This window comes from Nerophis lumbriciformis, linkage group LG29 (genome assembly GCF_033978685.3).
Source record: "Nerophis lumbriciformis linkage group LG29, RoL_Nlum_v2.1, whole genome shotgun sequence".
NCBI lineage: Eukaryota > Metazoa > Chordata > Actinopteri > Syngnathiformes > Syngnathidae > Nerophis > Nerophis lumbriciformis.
In genome coordinates this window covers 3365334-3385808 of record NC_084576.2, presented here as the reverse complement: position 1 = coordinate 3385808, position 20475 = coordinate 3365334, and the positions used below count along the sequence as shown (strand labels likewise).

At 45.6% G+C, this 20475-nt stretch overlaps 1 protein-coding gene across 1 annotated transcript in view; it reads right to left on the bottom strand.

Moving 5' to 3' along the window:
• Positions 1-1484: 1484 nt before the first annotated feature.
• The window catches only part of LOC133571917 (uncharacterized), a 35245-nt gene continuing 16254 nt past the window's right edge, over positions 1485-20475 (bottom strand). The window contains exons 11-15 of the mRNA XM_061924447.1: positions 14255-14320; positions 2339-2401; positions 2132-2188; positions 1945-2073; positions 1485-1813 (exon numbers count right to left, since the gene is read on the bottom strand). Coding sequence (XP_061780431.1) covers positions 1533-1813; positions 1945-2073; positions 2132-2188; positions 2339-2401; positions 14255-14320 — 596 coding nt within the window. The 3' untranslated portion in view covers positions 1485-1532. The remainder of the gene's footprint in view (positions 1814-1944; positions 2074-2131; positions 2189-2338; positions 2402-14254; positions 14321-20475) is intronic.

Sequence of the window (20475 nt, the reverse complement as noted above, 5' to 3'; positions counted from 1 at the left end):
GGAGAAGAAGTCCTGTCCTCTGGTCTCTGAGGTTCATCTTTTGATGGACCAAAACCAGGACCAGAGCCAAAATGAAAGTCGTTCTCTGGAAGATGAGGTGCAAAACCTCCAACCCTCTCACAGCAAGAAGGGTGTGCAGAAAGTAAGTGTGTTTGGTCTTCCAGCCTGACACTTCCTTAGTGAACCAGTCCCATTTGGTTTAGCCAGGTACCATCAGAACACATGCACAGGCCGGAAGTGACAACTCATGTTTTACTGCTGGATCTCTTTCAGACTGCCTTTCACCTTTCACCTCCGGTCCGTCTCACCAGCCTCCCATCTGGCCCCTGCCGCCACCTCACCACTGCCGTGCCAAGGCCCACACTTTCTCCCTTGCCATGACGACGCTCAGGAAGTTCTTCTACCCATCTGGGTCAGGGGTTTCGCGCTCCTACATAAGCCGCATGACTAGCTCCGTGGCTAAGCTGTCCTGCTCCGTCTCGTTGGGAGTCGCCCTCGACCGAGCCTCCCTGGACCTCCCGGTGGGGGAAACGGGGGCCGGGTTCTCCTGTGTGGTTACCCCTCAAGCCACGCCCCCTCAAGCTAGCACTGCCCTAACTGTTCTTTTTCCTCCCCAAGTTGGCATGGTAACCATCCTGCCCCACCCCTTTCCATCAAGACCACCCCTTCTGGAGCTCCACCCATCCCCGACCCCTACCATGCCAGGGTAGGGGCCTCAGACTTGCAGCGACTGCCTTTCACCTTTCACCTCCGGTCCGTCTCACCAGCCTCCCATCTGGCCCCTGCCGCCACCTCACCGCTGCCGTGCCAAGGCCCACACTTTCTCCCTTGCCATGACGACGCTCAGGAAGTTCTTCTACCCATCTGGGTCAGGGGTTTCGCGCTCCTACATAAGCCGCATGACTAGCTCCGTGGCTAAGCTGTCCTGCTCCGTCTCGTTGGGAGTCGCCCTCGACCGAGCCTCCCTGGACCTCCCGGTGGGGGAAACGGGGGCCGGGTTCTCCTGTGTGGTTACCCCTCAAGCCACGCCCCCTCAAGCTAGCACTGCCCTAACTGTTCTTATTCCTCCCCAAGTTGGCATGGTAACCATCCTGCCCCACCCCTTTCCATCAAGACCACCCCTTCTGGAGCTCCACCCATCCCCGACCCCCACCATGCCAGGGTAGGGGCCTCAGACTTGCAGCGACGCAGAGCCAAGGGACGATGCAGGTTTGAAACCTTCAGAGTCATATGATCCAGCACCTATCAGAAGCCCTCCAGGCCATGGGGGCAGAGCTTGACACTGGGATTCGGCGGGGGGCTTTTGGAGGCAAGGCTGCTGGAGGAGTACACACTTCTGCTGCGGTCAAAAGGGAGTACCTCCCCCTCGAGGACACTTAGACCCGCTCCTTTTAAATGTGGCTTTCTGTGTGAAGAAAGAGGAAAAACCACAGACTGCCGTTTGAACAAACTTTAGTGTAACCATGGAAACAATGTGACACGTTTTGAAACAACTTCCTGTTTACAAAGATTGTCTATTTGCAGTCGATGAGTCAAAGCGCAAAGAGCAGGAAGCCACTGAAGACGCTGAAGTTTCGGGCATCGTCGTAGAGACGGTAGCTGGCGGGCAGACTCAGGCGCACGCGGTCGCCCGCCTCCAGCCCCAGCAGCACTCCATTGGCGACGGACGCGTAGCCTCCGTGGTCGTTGAGGTCAAGGCTGAAGACGATTGGCTGCTGGTTGCGGTACAAGGCGACGCCCATGTAGCCTTTCAGGAAGTCGGCCGCCGTGAAGCTGAACGCGTAAACGCCACCGATGGGAGCCGTGAACACACCTGCGCACGGTGAAGGTGATGGTGACGTTGTTGCGCAAACACACGTACACCCACACACACACACACACACACACGCACACACACACACACACATGTACATGTACATACACACACATACGTCCAATGGTCACCTGAGGTCACGTCGTAAGCTTGGCCCACATTGGTGAAAACCTTGGAGAAGATCAACGTAGTTTCCTGGTCAAAGGGTCCCACTGACCCCGAGTCGGTGAGTGCGGCGGCGAAGGCCACCTTTGTCTCGCCTGGTGACGACATCGTTGACGTCAACACAACGCCCACCGCACACCTTTCAACACGCACCTTTGTCATCTGACCGCTGGCTGTGTTGCTCCAAAACACGCACGCGCAACATCAGCTCTGTGGCAGGAAAAACAGCACGTCAGCAACACGCACACACACACACACACACACACACACACACACACACACACACACACACACACACACAGACACAGACACACACACACACACACACACACACACACACAGACACAGACACACACTGACCTTCTGTTGTCGTCTTCAATACGTTCATCTTCTGATCAGTAATGTTCAACTTGTGCTGCAACACTGACACACACACACACACACACACACACACACACACACACACACACACACACACACACACACACACACACACACACACACACACAATGACAGTAAAAAAAAATGCCACTAAAATTCTCAGGGACCCAAAAGGGTCCCACTCATAAAACTGTTCAATATAATTGATATATTTTTTCAAATAACTTTCATTCCTTAAATCTCAAGATCAACTTAAGATCCATACATTGATTATAGGTTTTCATTATTCTTTTATTTGTTTGTTTTAGCCCCTTTTTGACGAAGACAACATTGTTTTTATAAGGCAAAAACACAAAATATGCAATATTTCTCTCAATAATAACGCCAATAACCAGAGGTGGGACCAAGTCATTGTTTTGCAAGTCACAAGTAAGTCTCAAGTCTTTGCCCTCAAGTCCCGAGTCAAGACAGGCAAGCCCCGAGTCAAGTCCAAAGTCAAGACTGGAAAGTCTCAAGTCAAGTCCTAAGTCCTGCATTTTGAGTTTCGAGTCCTTTCAAGTCCTTTTAACCACAGACTAATATATTAACACGGATTGTGTATGCTTTTCAAACGCTGTATTTATTTATTAAAACAAGTGCATTTTAAATTGCAGGAAAGAAAATTGTGCTGACATTGCACTTTATAATAGCACTATTAACCAGTCATTTTAAACATTAACTCATTCCTTTACAGAACAAACACATTGAAAAATAAAGTGCAAATGTACTTATTTGTACAAAAGTGTTAACATTGAAAAAACATGACATATACGTGAACATAACAAAAAAGTTGTACTTTTTATATGTCAGGGCCCTATGCTGCATTGCATTTGCAAAAGACCAAATTAGCCAAGAGTCTGTCAGTCATTTGTGCACGATGGGGGCGTAGTATGATGCCACCATGGCTGAAAACTCGCTCCACTGGAGCACTGGAGGCAGGCACTGCCAAGACTCTCATGGCCACTCGGAACAGTGAAGGAAGAGTCTTCATGTTCAATGCCCAGAACAAAAGGGGGGAGAGAGTTGTTTTGGGTTGGTGCACTACTTGTAAGTGTATCTTGTGTTTTTTATGTTGATTTAATAAAAAAAAAAAAAAAAAAAAAAATTCTTGTGCGGCCCGATACCAATCGATCCACGGACCAGTACCGGGCCGCGGCCCGGTGGTTGGGGACCACTGAGGTAAACAACCAACAGTATGTCAGAAAGCTAGCTAAAACGGTACACATATTCATAATATAGTATACATTTTAACTGACCTTTATTTTACTATTTTTGTCTTTTTTTAGGTGGCTAAAATACGCGGTGCTGCTGACCGCCGTCTAACGTTACGTGTGATATATTGACTAACGTAACCCTGCTTAAAGAAAATCACTGAACAAAAAGTATGAATAAGGTAGTGAACTGCAACAGATTCCCGTGTTTGCAATAACGTTATAACGTTAGCAGTGAGTTTACAGCCTCACTGATTTAACTACACAGCAAATAAAAGTCACGTTACTTAGCCAATAAACGTTATCTTTCATTCAAAACTTACCCTTCTTTGTGCAACTTCAAATGCCGGACGAAGTTGGAAGTTGTTGCCTCTCCATCAGTAATTTTCGAACCGCATGTGTTGCATACTGCAAACCGTTTTGTGTTGACCACCTTGTAATTTTTATACCCAAACAAAATTATTTTAGGTATCATTTTTTGTTCACTGGCGTGTGGTTTGGACATGTCTTCTTCGTTGGTTGTCCTGCAATTTGATTGGATGAATGCTGTGTGATGAAAACAAAGTAGATCTAATTTGATTGGCCGTTGTACTGAGAGCACACCAGCTGACACACGCAACGCTGATAGACAAGTACACAATGAAAAATACGGGGCGCTCCCGAATAACTTTTTCATCTTTGGGTTTTGGGGAAAGTAGCAAGTCATGTCAAGTCATGTCAATTCAAAAGGCTCAAGTCCAAGTGAAGTCACAAGTCATTGATGTTAAAGTCTAAGTCGAGTTGCAAGTCTTTTTACATTTTGTCAAGTCGAGTCTAAAGTCATCAAATTCATGACTCGAGCGCAATACAACCGTTGGCCAACAAAAAAGTAACCACAGAACACTATACGCCTATACGGTATAGTGTTTTGTGGTTACTTTTTGGTTGGCCAAGCGGACGTGACGACAGGCTGTCCCCACTCAGATCCGCACAGACCGGGAGGGGGCGTGCCTTAAGTCCGGCTGGAAATCGGCAGAAATTTGGAGAATGGTTGTCCCGGGGAGAGGCAGTGAAATTCGGGAGGGTTGGCAAGTATGAGATATTCTCACTTCTTTTCTTTTGTCGAGCACAAAGAAAAGAACATTTTAGTTAAATGTAAGTTGTGTCTTGGATCAAAGATCCCGTCTACTGCCCAAAACAACAATTCAAATCTGCCTGGTTAGGCTTTGTGTACCGTATTTTCCGCACCATTAGCCGCACCTAAAAACCACAAATTTACTCAAAAGCTGACAGTGCGGCTTTTAACCCGGTGCGCTTTATATATGGATTAATATTAAGATTCATTTTCATAAAGTTTCGGTCTCGTAACTATGGTAAACAGCCGCCATCTTTTTTCCCGGTAGAACAGGAAGCGCTTCTTCTTCTACGCAAGCAACCGCCAAGGTAAGCACCCGCCCCCATAGAACAGGAAGCGCTTCTTCTTCTACTGTAAGCAACCACCCGCCCGCGTAGAAGAAGAAAAAGCGCGCGGATATTACCGTACGTTTCATTTCCTGTTTACATCTGGAAAGACCACAAAATGGCTCCTACTAAGCGACAAGGATCCGGTTCATGAAAAGACGCAATCTCTCCATCCTCACACGGATTACTATTTCACAGCAACTGATATTCCTGTGAACCGCACTGTGGATACAACGGGAGCACGTACGGTGAATATTCGCACCACAGGGAATGAGAAGTCGTCCTTCACTGTGGTTCTAGCTTGCCATGCTAATGGCCTGAAACTTCCACCCATGGTGATATTCAAAAGGAAGACCTTGCCAAAAGAGACCTTTCCAGCCGGCGTCATCATAAAAGCTAACTCGAAGGGATGGATGGATGAAGAAAAGATGAGCGAGTGGTTAAGGGAAGTTTACGTGAAGAGGCCGGGTGGCTTTTTTCACACAGCTCCGTCCATGTTGATATACGACTCTATGCGCGCCCACATCACAGATGGTGTCAAAAAACAAGTGAAGCACACAAATACAACACTCGCCGTCATTCCGGGTGGATTAACCAAAGAACTCCAACCGCTGGATATTGGTGTCAACAGGGCATTCAAATCACGACTGCGAACGGCGTGGGAACAATGGATGACCGAAGGCGAACACACCTTCACTAAGACAGGCAGACAGCGCCGGACGACATACGCCAACATCTGCCAGTGGATCGTAAATGCCTGGGCAGATATTTCGGTCACAACTGTGGTCCGAGCTTTCCGGAAGGCAGGATTCACAGAACTGCTGAACAGTGACACTGACTCCGATGACTTCGACGAGACGGAACCGGCCATTTTGGATCCCACATTTGCCCAACTTTTCAATTCGGACACCGAAGACGAAGAATTCGAAGGATTTACGAATGAAGAATAACTTCAGAAGGTGAGCGCTATGTTTATTTTGTGTGTTGTGACATTAACGTTCGAGCAACATTATGTTGCTATTGCTCTGCACTATTTTGAATTTTACTATGTTTGTGATTGCACATTTGCGTACATTTTGGGACAGAGTTGTTAGAACGCTGGTTTTTAATATATTATTAAAGTTTGACTGACCTATCGGACTGTTTTTTTGACATTCCCTTTAGCGCAGCGTAGGCGCGGCTTATAGTCCGGGGCGGCTTATAGGTGGACAAAGTTTTGAAATATGCCATTCATTGAAGGTGCGGCTAATAATCCGGTGCGCCTTATAGTGCGGAAAATACGGTATGTCACGTGTGCCTTCCTTAGGTGAAGCCAGCTTTACAGCTATGTTGTTGATTGATTGATTGATTGATTGAAACTTTTATTAGTAGATTGCACAGTACAGTACATATTCCGTACAATTGACCACTAAATGGTAACACCCAAATAAGTTTTTTAACTTGTTTAAGTCGGGGTCCAGATACAGATATACAGGTAAAAGCCAGTAAATTAGAATATTTTGAAAAACTTGATTTATTTCAGTAATTGCATTCAAAAGGTGTAACTTGTACATTATATTTATTCATTGCACACAGACTGATGCATTCAAATGTTTATTTCATTTAATTTTGATGATTTGAAGTGGCAACAAATGAAAATCCAAAATTCCGTGTGTCACAAAATTAGAATATTACTTAAGGCTAATACAAAAAAGGGATTTTTAGAAATGTTGGCCAACTGAAAAGTATGAAAATGAAAAATATGAGCATGTACAATACTCAATACTTGGTTGGAGCTCCTTTTGGCACCCCAAACCATCACTGATGGTGGAAACTTTACACTAGACTTCAGGCAACGTGGATCCTGTATCTCTCCTGTCTTCCTCCAGACTCTGGGACCTCGATTTCCAAAGGAAATGCAACATTTGCATGGTTGGGTGATGGTTTGGGGTGCCATGTCATCTGCTGGTGTCGGGCCACTCTGTTTCCTGAGATCCAGGGTCAACGCAGCCGTCTACCAGCAAGTTTTAGAGCACTTCATGCTTCCTGCTGCTGACCTGCTCTATGGAGATGGAGATTTCAAGTTCCAACAGGACTTGGCGCCTGCACACAGCGCAAAATCTACCCGTGCCTGGTTTACGGACCATGGTATTTCTGTTCTAAATTGGCCCGCCAACTCCCCTGACCTTAGCCCCATAGAAAATCTGTGGGGTATTGTGAAAAGGAAGATGCAGAAGGCCAGACCCAAAAACGCAGAAGAGTTGAAGGCCACTATCAGAGCAACCTGGGCTCTCATAACACCTGAGCAGTGCCAGAAACTCATCGACTCCATGCCACGCCGCATTAACGCAGTAATTGAGGCAAAAGGAGCTCCAACCAAGTATTGAGTATTGTACATGCTCATATTTTTCATTTTCATACTTTTCAGTTGGCCAACATTTCTAAAAATCCCTTTTTTGTATTAGCCTTAAGTAACATTCTAATTTTGTGACACACGGAATTTTGGATTTTCATTTGTTGCCACTTCAAATCATCAAAATTAAATGAAATAAACATTTGAATGCATCAGTCTGTGTGCAATGAATAAATATAATGTACAAGTTACACCTTTTGAATGCAATTACTGAAATAAATCAAGTTTTTCAAAATATTCTAATTTACTGGCTTTTACCTGTATACTATCAAATATATACTAACATCATAATACAGTCATCACACAAGATAATCATCAGGGTATATACATTGAATTATTTACATTATTTACAATCCGGGGTGTGGGATATGGAGGGGGGGGGTTAGGTTTGGTTGGTATCAACACTTCAGTCATCAACAATTGCATCATCAGAGAAATGGACATTGAAACAGTGTAGGACTGACTTGGTAGGATATGTACAGCAAGTAGTGGACACAGAGAGAGAGATCAGAAAGTATAAGAAAAAGTGTCTACATTTGATTATTTACAATCCGAAGAGGTATTATGTGGAAGGGAGGGTGTTAGTTTAGGGTTGTAGTTGCCTGGAGGTGTTCTTTTAGTGCGGTTTTGAAGGAGGATAGAGATGCCCTTTCTTTTACACCTGTTGGGAGTGCATTCCACATTGAAGTGGCATAGAAAGAGAATGAGTTAAGACCTTTATTAGTTCGGAATCTGGGTTTAACGTGGTTAGTGTTAGTGTTAGTGTTATTATGCTGTTTGTTACTTATGTATGTTATGTTGCAGCTATTTAAAATAGTTTTGTCAATTTGTTCTGGCCTGAAATAAATTGGCCCTTTGAAACATATCTTTGTCTTTGTGTGTTGTATGTAGAGCACATTGCTTAGCAGAGTTCAGTGATGCAAATGTATGTCAAGTTGATCAACAGATTGTATTATTCTCCAGTGCAATAACAGTACTAAAATCCATCCATCCATCCATCTTCTTCCGCTTATCCGAGGTCGGGTCGCGGGGGCAGCAGCCTAAGCAGGGAAGCCCAGACTTCCCTCTCCCCAGCCACTTCGTCCAGCTCCTCCCGGGGGATCCCGAGGCGTTCCCAGGCCAGCCGGGAGACATAGTCTTCCCAACGTGTCCTGGGTCTTCCTCGTGGCCTCCTACCGGTCGGACGTGCCCTAAACACCTCCCTAGGGAGGCGCTCGGGTGGCATCCTGACCAGATGCCCGTACCACCTCATCTGGCTCCTCTCGATGCGGAGGAGCAGCGGCTTTACTTTGAGCTCCCCCCGGATGACAGAGCTTCTCACCCTATCTCTAAGGGAGAGCCCCGCCACCCGGCGGAGGAAACTCATTTCGGCCGCTTGTACCCGTGATCTTGTCCTTTCGGTCATAACCCAAAGCTCATGACCATAGGTGAGGATGGGAACGTAGATCGACCGGTAAATTGAGAGCTTTGCCTTCCGGCTCAGCTCCTTCTTCACCACAACGGATCAATACAGCGTCCGCATTACTGAAGACGCCGCACCGATCCGCCTGTCGATCTCACGATCCACTCTTCCCTCACTCGTGAACAAGACTCCGAGGTACTTGAACTCCTCCACTTGGGGCAAGATCTCCTCCCCAACCCGGAGATGGCACTCCACCCTTTTCCGGGCGAGAACCATGGACTCGGACTTGGAGGTGCTGATTCTCATCCCAGTCGCTTCACACTCAGCTGCGAACCGATCCAGTGAGAGCTGAAGATCCTGGCCAGATGAAGCCATCAGGACCAAATCATCTGCAAAAAGCAGAGACCTAATCCTGCAGCCACCAAACCGGATCCCCTCAACGCCTTGACTGCGCCTAGAAATTCTGTCCATAAAAGTTATGAACAGAATCGGTGACAAAGGGCAGCCTTGGCGGAGTCCAACCCTCACCGGAAACGTGTCCGACTTACTGCCGGCAATGCGAACCAAGCTCTGACACTGATCATACAGGGAGCGGACCGCCACAATCAGACAGTCCGAAACCCCATACTCTCTGAGCACTCCCCACAGGACTTCCCGAGGGACACGGTCGAATGCCTTCTCCAAGTCCACAAAGCACATGTAGACTGGTTGGGCAAACTCCCATGCACCCTCAAGGACCCTGCCGAGAGTATAGAGCTGGTCCACAGTTCCACGACCAGGACGAAAACCACACTGTTCCTCCTGAATCCGAGGTTCGACTATCCGGCGTAGCCTCCTCTCCAGTACACCTGAATAGACCTTACCGGGAAGGCTGAGGAGTGTGATCCCACGATAGTTAGAACACACCCTCCGGTTCCCCTTTTTAAAGAGAGGAACCACCACCCCGGTCTGCCAATCCATAGGTAATGCCCCCGATGTCCACGCGATGCTGCAGAGTACTAAAATGAAGGCTAAAAGGGCATTAATGGGAGCTTTAAAAAAAATAAGTAGAAGAAGTAACTAAATAGTTACTTTTCACAGTAACGCATTACTTTTTGGTGTAAGTAACTGAGTTAGTAACTGAGTTACTTTTGAAATAAAGTAACTAGTAACTGTAACTAGTTACTGTTTTTCAGTAACTAACCCAACACTGCTCATTAGCGTCACCGGTTGATTTCGATGTGAGTGGTTGAAGTAGCACGTCATTCGAGATAACGAACAAGTGGTTTATCCAATCACATACAATGATTTTTTTTACAACGCCCCGCCTTCTGAAATACATCTCCTATTGAGAACTCCCAGATCAATGTGTGGAGCTCAGCGAACGACAAGGATCTGGCGAGAGTCAGGTTAGTTCCCACTCATAAAAGTGTTAAAAATAAGTCATACATATATATTTTTACGTTCAACACTTAAGTATCTAGATAAATTTTAGTTTAATTTCCAGCTGACTAATTGTAGTCAGCTGGAGGCGTGTCTTAATGAAATTAAACAATGGATGTCCGCTAACTTCTTGCAACTCAACGCCAAGAAAACGGAAATGCTGATTATCGGTCCTGCTAAACACCGACATTTATTTAATAATACCACCTTAACATTTGACAACCAAACAATTACACAAGGCGAATCAGTAAAGAATCTGGGTATTATCTTCCACCCAACTCTCTCCTTTGAATCACACATTAAGAGTGTTACTAAAACGGCCTTCTTTCATCTCCGTAATATCGCTAAAATTCGTTCTATTTTATCCACTAGCGACGCTGAGATCATTATTCATGCGTTCGTTACGTCTCGTCTCGACTACTGTAACGTATTATTTTCGGGTCTCCCTATGTCTAGCATTAAAAAATTACAGTTGGTACAAAATGCGGCTGCTAGACTTTTGACAAGAACAAGAAAGTTTGATCATATTACGCCTATACTGGCTCACCTGCACTGGCTTCCTGTGCACTTAAGATGTGACTTTAAGGTTTTACTACTTACGTATAAAATACTACACGGTCTAGCTCTGTCCTATCTTGTCGATTGCATTGTACCATATGTCCCGGCAAGAAATCTGCGTTCAAAGAACTCCGGCTTATTAGTGATTCCCAGAGCCCAAAAAAAGTCTGCGGGCTATAGAGCGTTTTCTATTCGGGCTCCAGTACTATGGAATGCCCTCCCGGTAACAATTAGAGATGCTACCTCAGTAGAAGCATTTAAGTCCCATCTTAAAACTCATTTGTATACTCTAGCCTTTAAATAGCCCCCCTGTTAGACCAGTTGATCTGCCGTTTCTTTTCTTTTCTCCTCTGCTCCCCTTTTCCTTGAGGGGGGGGGGGGGGGGGGGGGCACAGGTCCGGTGGCCATGGATGAAGTGCTGGCTGTCCAGAGTCGGGACCCGGGGTGGACCGCTCGCCTGTGCATCGGCAGGGAACATCTTTGCGCTGCTGACCCGTCTCCGCTCGGGATGGTGTCCTGCTGGCCCCACTATGGACTGGACTCTTACTATTATGTTGGATCCACTATGGACTGGTCTCTCACAATATTATGTCAGACCCACTCGACATCCATTGCTTTCGGTCTCCCCTATAGGGAGGTGGGGGGTTACCCACATATGCGGTCCTCTCCAAGGTTTCTCATAGTCATTCACATCGACGTCCCACTGGGGTGAGTTTTTCCTTGCCCGTATGTGGGCTTTGTACCGAGGATGTCGTTGTGGCTTGTGCAGCCCTTTGAGACACTTGTGATTTAGGGCTATATAAATAAAGATTGATTGATTGATTGATAATTCGTCTATTATAAGATTTTATTATTTCTTATAAACCACCTCAGTGGTCTAGTCGTTACACCTTTTTCTTGTTACATTTAACCTGTTTGCTCTTTTATTCCACTTTTTGATGTTTTGTTTTATCAAAGTACAGTGAGATTGATTATGTCCTTCAAACATCAACAAGAAGAAAAGGATTGGAAGTGAAGGACCAAGCCGAGTGACAAAACGATGGAATTGTGAAAAACCAAGAAAAAACATCACCACGTCTGGCTTTTCCAGTGACCACAAGTACTCTTCTTCATTTTTCTTGCTCCAACTTCCTGGAAATGCTGATGTCCATTGCAGTAAGAGACGTGTCAACTCGTGTATACTTATGTAAGCCATCACCGACTGGAAGTGTCCATGTTTTCTTCAGGCAGTTGTCTTCATAAACCTCCGAAGGGGGAGAGTGGCCAACTAGTGGAGGTGTGCAGGGGGAGTTTGGCTTCTTAAGAAGGACTCGAAAAACAATCTATTTTCTACCACTTGTCTCTTTCGGGGTTGCTCAGGGCTGGAGCCTATCCCAGCTGCAGTCGGGCAGACGGCAGGGTAGACCCTGGACAATTCCAAACATCAACTGGTTTCGGACAATCTCTCTACTGAGTGTGGAAGGGAAGGTATTCTTCGGCATCGTCTCCTGATGTCAAGACGTGGACTACCTTGCAGCTTGCTGCGAGGATTTCACAGCTCACTGCGAGGAACGTTTTCCTGTGGTGCAAACGGACAGGACTGGACTTCGGAAGAAGGTAGGAACATGATTTAATCTCTACTCAGAAAAGTACAAACAAAAACAAAAGGCGCACACAAGGCGGAGACACAAACTTGGCGCAGGGTAAAAAAAACACACTTAAACAGACTAAGGACATGAAACAAAAAACACTTATTGTAACAAGAACTATGGCATGGACCGAGCAAAAAAAGAGTATCAAATAGAGTCATCAGAGTAATCTAGAGTATCAGGGGTAAATGTCGCCAGACTGACTACCTGGCAACTACAGGCTTAAATAGTCTCATGATTAATGACAACAGGTGCGTGAGTCCAACACATGACAGGTAAAACTAATAAGTTGACATGGTAACCGAAACAAGGGAGCGTAAACAGGAACTAAAAGAGTCCAAAAACCAACAGAACATAACCAAACAAAACATGACCACAGAACATAACACCTGAAGACTGACTGAGTTCCTCCTTGAGAACAACTAGATGGACTCTTCAGTGTAGAAGGGTGTAATCCCCGGAGTTCCCGGTTGCAAGGAGCACACTTGTGTAGTCCCACCGGTCTTTCTTGCTGTGTTGTAGTTGCACCTTACTAACGCCTACGGGTCTATCCCACACAAACTAGTTCAACTTGCGCTACCCCGCCACCATGTTCCCAGCAAGATCAAGGGTTTGATCCTGGATTATTATAATTACAGGTTCTGGCTGAGTAGGGTTAGACTGGCATCATTTGAGAAAGGAATGTTAACAGGCTGTACTATCTCCGTTATCCTTTTGGCATTAGAGATGAACATGATGGTGAAGGCTGCTGAGGTGGAATGCAGAGACTCCAGATCAAGTGTTGGACAGCCCCCTTTTAAAGCCTATATGGATGACTTTACCATCCCAACAACATCAGTTCTAGGGAGCAAGTGGATGATGCAGGGATTGGGGAGATTCATCACATGAGCTCAGATTAGTTTTCAAACACTCCAAGTCTTGGTCCATGGTATTAAAGCGGGGGAAGGTGGTGGATACATTCAAGTTCTCTATCTCAAAAATTAAAATCCCATTCGGTCACGAGTTTGGGAAAGCTCTTTGACTTCAGCTGCTATCCAGAAGTCGACTGAAGAGCTAGGAGGGTGGCTCACCAAGGTATACTAGTTTGAAAGGAAGATCAGCAGCTTTCTTCCGAAATGGCTGAGCCTTTCTCGCAGCCTCAACAGCGCTGCCCTGTACAGGACAAGTAACACCCTAGCAGCTACCCTGAAGAATCCAAGGTGGCCCGCACAAGTGAAGCCCAACAGGACAGTGATTCTAGGGACTGCGGGATTGAAGTGAGGACGGGCAGGGAGTGGAGGGCAACAAAAGCAGTGGAGGTGGCAGTCATACCCAAGGCAATAGGCACCAATGAGGGTCTTAGTAACAGGAAGAGCAGGCTTAAGCTACTTCATTAAGTGCTGAGTCAGCTGGGCCTGGGGCAAAGAGAGAACCCCATTGACTCCAGGAAGAGATCCAAGCAGGCTTGAAGGTAGAGCAAGTGGGACTCTGGCAGCAGGGAGCATTGGCTAGATGGGAGAGCCTGCACAAAGTCACCTGGTCAAACATTATGCAGGCAGATTTCCACCGTGTCCGGTTCCTACTGCAGGTAGTCTTTAATGCCAGCAAACCTCCATGTGTGGGGGGAAGAGTGTGACAGATTCCTCTCTCTTTGCTCTGGTAGATGCTCCTTAGAACATCTTCTCAGCTGCTACCCGAAGGCCCTGGCTGATGGTCACTATCGCTGGACCATAACCTGCTACTCGAAGCAGCCCTAATACATAATATATATGTATATATATTATAATACATGACAGAAGAAGATGGTATTGAACAAAAAAGTACCAGTGTGAGTTTTGTTGAGGGTGTGAGTGAGTCGTGACTCCATACTGGAAAGTTGCTTGGCCTGACCTGAAGGAGAACAAGATAAAAGTGTCAGGGGGCGGAGCTAATCCTATTAGGGCGGAGCTAATCCCTTTTGGAGATTAAAAGTAGAAAACACAGTTTTTGTTGAAAAACCTTGTATTTTTGTTTTTCAGGTTTTTGTGAGATGCAAGTTGATGTACTTTGAATACTTTAATGATGCAAAAATGTATACAAATATTCTAATGTTAGCTTTGTGAATGCTGCTTGTTTGCGTTAACCGTGATTGGTGCATTACAACTTGTTGTTGTCAAATGTTTGGTCTGATTAATAGTTAAGTAAATGAAGTACTTTGAAATACTTTGTACCTTTGTCCACTTGTCTCACTGATTAGTAGTTAAGTAAGTAAGTGAAGTACTTTGAAATACTTTTATCTATGTGTCTCACTGATTAGTAGTTAAGTAAAAGAAGTACTTTGAAATACTTTTGACTTTTCTCTATTTTTCTCACAGCTTAGTAGTTAAGTAAGTGAAGTACTTTGATACACGTTGTACCTTTGTGTACTTGTCTCACTGATTAGTAGTTAAGTAAGTATCACTAGTTAAGTAAGTAAGTAAGTGTCGGAACCAGGCGACACCGGCAGACCCAAGTCTTCCCCCCTCGCGATCATGGGAGCGGTCCTGAGCGGCTGCATGCTAGGTTGGACAACCTTAGCCCAAGGCAGGCTTCCGAACCCGTGGCTAGCCCTATTGCCACCCCTGCTCCTAGACCTGGAAGCACCACCCTGACCCGGTAACCCAAGATTGCTAGCCCAAGGCCCTTTGAGGGCGACTTTGAACTTTGTAGAGTGTTTTCGGTGCAGTGCGACCTACTTTTTCAGCACCAACCTTCGGGCTACTCATCCGACGGGGCCGAGATTGCTTTTATTTTTGCGCTACTGACAGGACCGGCATTCAAGTGGGCCACTGCTGCCGTGGACAGAACCGTGGGCCTGGGCACCGACTACGCTGCTTTCCGAGCCGAGTTCCGGGCGGTGTTTGACCACCCCAAGGATTAGGGGGACGCGGCAGGGCGTATGCACATCATCCAGCAGGGATCACGCTCTGTGGCTGCCTACAGCCTCGAGTTCCGCACACTTGCGGCTGACAGTGGTTGGGACGACAGAGCTCTCCAGAGCGCGTTCCATCGCGGACTTTCCGAGCAGATTAAGGATGGTCTGTTGAGGGACAGACCCACATCCTGCAGAGCCCTCATCGACCTAGCGCTCATGTACGACCAGAGACTTTTGGAACGGGCTACTGAATGAGCTTATGCGACCGCCAACCTTACCCCTGCGGTTCAACTCCGTCCTGCCTACCAGACCTCAGGCAAACAACCTTTCCCTCCACCTGCACTGATAACAACTCCTGAGCCCATGCAAGTGGGGAGAACGCGCTTGGCGACTGAGGAGAGGGAGAGGAGGTATAGGTAGCGTCTCTGCCCGTTAAGACCAAAAGATCAGGCTCACCAGCAGAGGGGATACTGGTGAGCCACACGTCGTTTCCCAAGAAGGAAGGAACCTTGGCATTCTGTTTCCCGCTACACTGGCGTGGAACACCCAGACTGTGCGTGTGGGGGCTTATTTGGACTCCAGAGCGAACGAGAGTTTGATGGACTACGGGTTCACCCAGCAAGTTGGAATTCCTCTTGTGCCCTTGGACAAGGATCTTCCCGCTCAAGCCCTGAATGGGCGCCCGTTGGGACCCATCAAACACTGCACAGAGCCCCTGTCCCTAACCCTGTCAGGAAACCATGTCAAAACTATTAATTTCTGGGTGCTGGAAGCTCTCGTCGCTCCGTTGGTCCTCAGGAGATTCCGGACTGCCTTCCCCAATCCTCGACCCTTGCTTGGACACGGACCTCGTTGCTTCTCTCCAGCCCTCGACCGCTTGCCTGCCCACAGACTGCTTCTCGCCTTGCCCCTTTGGTCTGATACATCCAACGCGCACATACAACAAACTCTGGTAACATTCACATGGTTAATTCTACACATCAATTTGCACCTATCACTTAGAGTAGGATACACATCACACCTACTCATCAAGTTCAATAAACCTATTGAACTGATTCCTACCGCGGTGTTGTCTCCTTTCCCCGCCGTACATAACAGAAGTACTTTGAAATACTTTGTACCTTTGTCTACTTGTCTCACTGATTAGTAGTTAAGTAGGTGAAGTATTTTGAAATACTTTGTACCTTTTGTCTACTTGTCTCACTGATTAGTAGTTAAGTAAATTAAGTACTTTAAAATACGTTTTACTTTTATCTGTGTTTCTCACTGCTTAGTAGTTAAGTAAGTTAAGTACTTGGAAATGCTTTTGACTTTGGTCTACTTGTCTCACTGATTAGTAGTTAAGTAAGTAAGTGAAGTACTTTGAAATACTTTGTACCTTTGTGTACTCGTCTCACTGATTAGTAGTTAAGTGAAGTACTTTGAAATACTTTGTACCTTTGTCTACTTGTCTCACTGATTAGTAGTTAAGTAAGTGAAGTACCTTGATATACTTTGTACTTTTGTTTATTTGTCTCACTGATTAGTATTTAAGTAAGTAAATGAAGTACTTTGAAATACTTTTTACTTTTATTAATGTGTCACACGGGGACCTTCCTAACTGTAAGTGACACATTAGCTAATGTGCATTTAGCATCTATGCTAACGTTTCTGATTAGCAAATGTGTAGTTAGCATACTTGCTAGCATTTTTGGTTTGCTAGCATCATTGCTAACATTTCTAATTACTTAATGTGCATTTTGCATCTTTGCCAACATTTTCCAAATTAAGTGATGTGTAGTTAGCTTCATTGCTAACATTTTTAAATTGGCTAATGTGTATTTAGTGTCATTGCTAATATTTCTGATTAGTTCAATCAATCAATCAATCAATCAATCTTTATTTATATAGCCCTAAATCACAAGTGTCTCAAAGGGCTGCACAAGCCACAACGACATCCTCGGTACAAAGCCCACATACGGGCAAGGAAAAACTCACCCCAGTGGGACGTCGATGTGAATGACTATGAGAAACCTTGGAGAGGACCGCATATGTGGGTAACCCCCCCCCTCTAGGGGAGACCGAAAGCAATGGATGTCGAGTGGGTCTGACATAATATTGTGAGAGTCCAGTCCATAGTGGATCCAACATAATAGTAAGAGTCCAGTCCATAGTGGGGCCAGCAGGACACCATCCCGAGCGGAGACGGGTCAGCAGCGCAGAGATGTTCCCTGCCGATGCACAGGCGAGCGGTCCACCCCGGGTCCCGACTCTGGACAGCCAGCACTTCATCCATGGCCACCGGACCTGTGCACCCCCGCCCCTCAAGGAAAAGGGGTGCAGAGGAGAAAAGAAAAGAAACGGCAGATCAACTGGTCTAACAGGGGGGCTATTTAAAGGCTAGAGTATACAAATGAGTTTTAAGATGGGACTTAAATGCTTCTACTGAGGTAGCATCTCTAATTGTTACCGGGAGGGCATTCCATAGTACTGGAGCCCGAATAGAAAACGCTCTATAGCTCGCAGACTTTTTTTGGGCTCTGGGAATCACTAATAAGCCGGAGTTCTTTGAATGCAGATTTCTTGCCGGGACATATGGTACAATATGATAAGTTTCCCAGGAAGTGGGTCAAGTAAACATGTTGTTTGTTTTATCCCACTTACACGCTGTAATAGTTCCTCTAATGTTATTTCATCATAAAGAGAGAGACTATTTTGTATTGCAGTATTAATGTGTATTTAGCATTCTTGCTAACATTTCTGATTTATTAGCACCATTGCTAACATTTCTGATTAGCTAATGTGTATTTAGCATTCTTGCTAATATTCCTGATTTGTTAGCATCATTGCTAATATTTCTGATTAGTTAATGTGTATTTAACATCCTTGCTAACATTTCCCCATTAGCTTATGTGTAGTTAGCTTCATTGCTATCATTTCTCATCAGATGATAGCTGTCAATTGTGTCAATTCAGGGGCTGCATCCTTCCAAGGACCTAACCCATACGGTCGACAAAGTGTCTGTCCTGGCGAGAGTCCTGCCATATAAATTGGGACGGTGTAGCCTACGAGACACTTCCCGGTTAGGTCTTAAAAAAGAATGTTGGATTGGGTTTTTTTGTGTTTTCTTGGTCCTTTACCTTATTTTAGAGGAAGTGGCTAAGAGCTAACGGCAACGCCGGCGTCTGATTTTCCTGTGGTTAGAGCGATCATGGGAGATGGTTGTCATGAATATTAGTTGATGGTATTGTAATGTTTGTAATAGTGGGACATGTACCTTTAAAAACACGCAGACAATCCAAAAGGAGTCCTCACAGTCTATACCACACAATCCATAATAATGTGACCTCAGACTATGTTAAGGTAACGTGCGGAGTTCCTCAGGGTTCGGTTCTTGGCCCTGCACTCTTTAGTATTTACATGCTGCCGCTAGGCGACATCATACGCAAATACGGTGTTAGCTTTCATTGTTATGCTGATGACACCCAACTCTACATGCCCCTAAAGCTGACCAACACGCCGGATTGTAGTCAGCTGGAGGCGTGTCTTAATGAAATTAAACAATGGATGTCCGCTAACTTCTTGCAACTCAACGCCAAGAAAACGGAAATGCTGATTATCGGTCCTGCTAAACACCGACATTTATTTAATAATACCACCTTAACATTTGACAACCAAACAATTACACAAGGCGAATCAGTAAAGAATCTGGGTATTATCTTCCACCCAACTCTCTCCTTTGAGTCACACATTAAGAGTGTTACTAAAACGGCCTTCTTTCATCTCCGTAATATCGCTAAAATTCGTTCTATTTTATCCACTAGCGACGCTGAGATCATTATTCATGCGTTCGTTACGTCTCGTCTCGATTACTGTAACGTATTATTTCCGGGTCTCCCTATGTCTAGCATTAAAAGACTACAGTTGGTACAAAATGCGGCTGCTAGACTTTTGACAAGAACAAGAAAGTTTGATCATATTACGCCTATACTGGCTCACCTGCACTGGCTTCCTGTGCACTTAAGATGCGACTTTAAGGTTTTACTACTTACGTATAAAATACTACACGGTCTAGCTCCGTCCTATCTTGTCGATTGCATTGTACCATATGTCCCGGCAAGAAATCTGCGTTCAAAGAACTCCGGCTTATTAGTGATTCCCAGAGCCCAAAAAAAGTCTGCGGGCTATAGAGCGTTTTCTATTGGGGCTCCAGTACTATGGAATGCCCTCCCGGTAACAATTAGAGATGCTACCTCAGTAGAAGCATTTAAGTCCCATCTTAAAACTCATTTGTATACTCTAGCCTTTAAATAGCCCCCCTGTTAGACCAGTTGATCTGCCGTTTCTTTTCTTTTCTCCTCTGCTCCCCTTTTCCTTGAGGGGGGGGGGGGCACAGGTCCGGTGGCCATGGATGAAGTGCTGGCTGTCCAGAGTCGGGACCCGGGGTGGACCGCTCGCCTGTGCATCGGCAGGGAACATCTCTGCGCTGCTGACCCGTCTCCGCTCGGGATGGTGTCCTGCTGACCCCACTATGGACTGGACTCTTACTATTATGTTGGATCCACTATGGACTGGACTCTCACAATATTATGTCAGACCCACTCGACATCCATTGCTTTCGGTCTCCCCTAGAGGGGGGGGGGGGGGTTACCCACATATGCGGTCCTCTCCAAGGTTTCTCATAGTCATTCACATCGACGTCCCACTGGGGTGAGTTTTTCCTTGCCCGTATGTGGGCTTTGTACCGAGGATGTCGTTGTGGCTTGTGCAGCCCTTTGAGACACTTGTGATTTAGGGCTATATAAATAAAGATTGATTGATTGATTGATTGATCCTATTTAGCAGTTACTTTATTATGTCATTCACCATTGATGTACTTTTCTACTTCCTTGCATTATAGCCAGTAACAGTAAACATTGGGATAACACAATATTGTGATTATTTGCAATGATGGCAGAGAAAATGAATCGCAACAACTGCAGTTTCAGTACATGAGTTTATTAGTTTATACAGCTTATAAAAACACTTTGTTTTTAATGATCCTCCAAACTGGTATTTACGGGTTTTGTGTCATTTCTTTTTCAAATCAAATCAAATCAAATCAACTTTATTTATAGAGCACATTTAAAATTTACCACAGGGGTAGCCAAAGTGCTGTACAATGAGCAGGTTA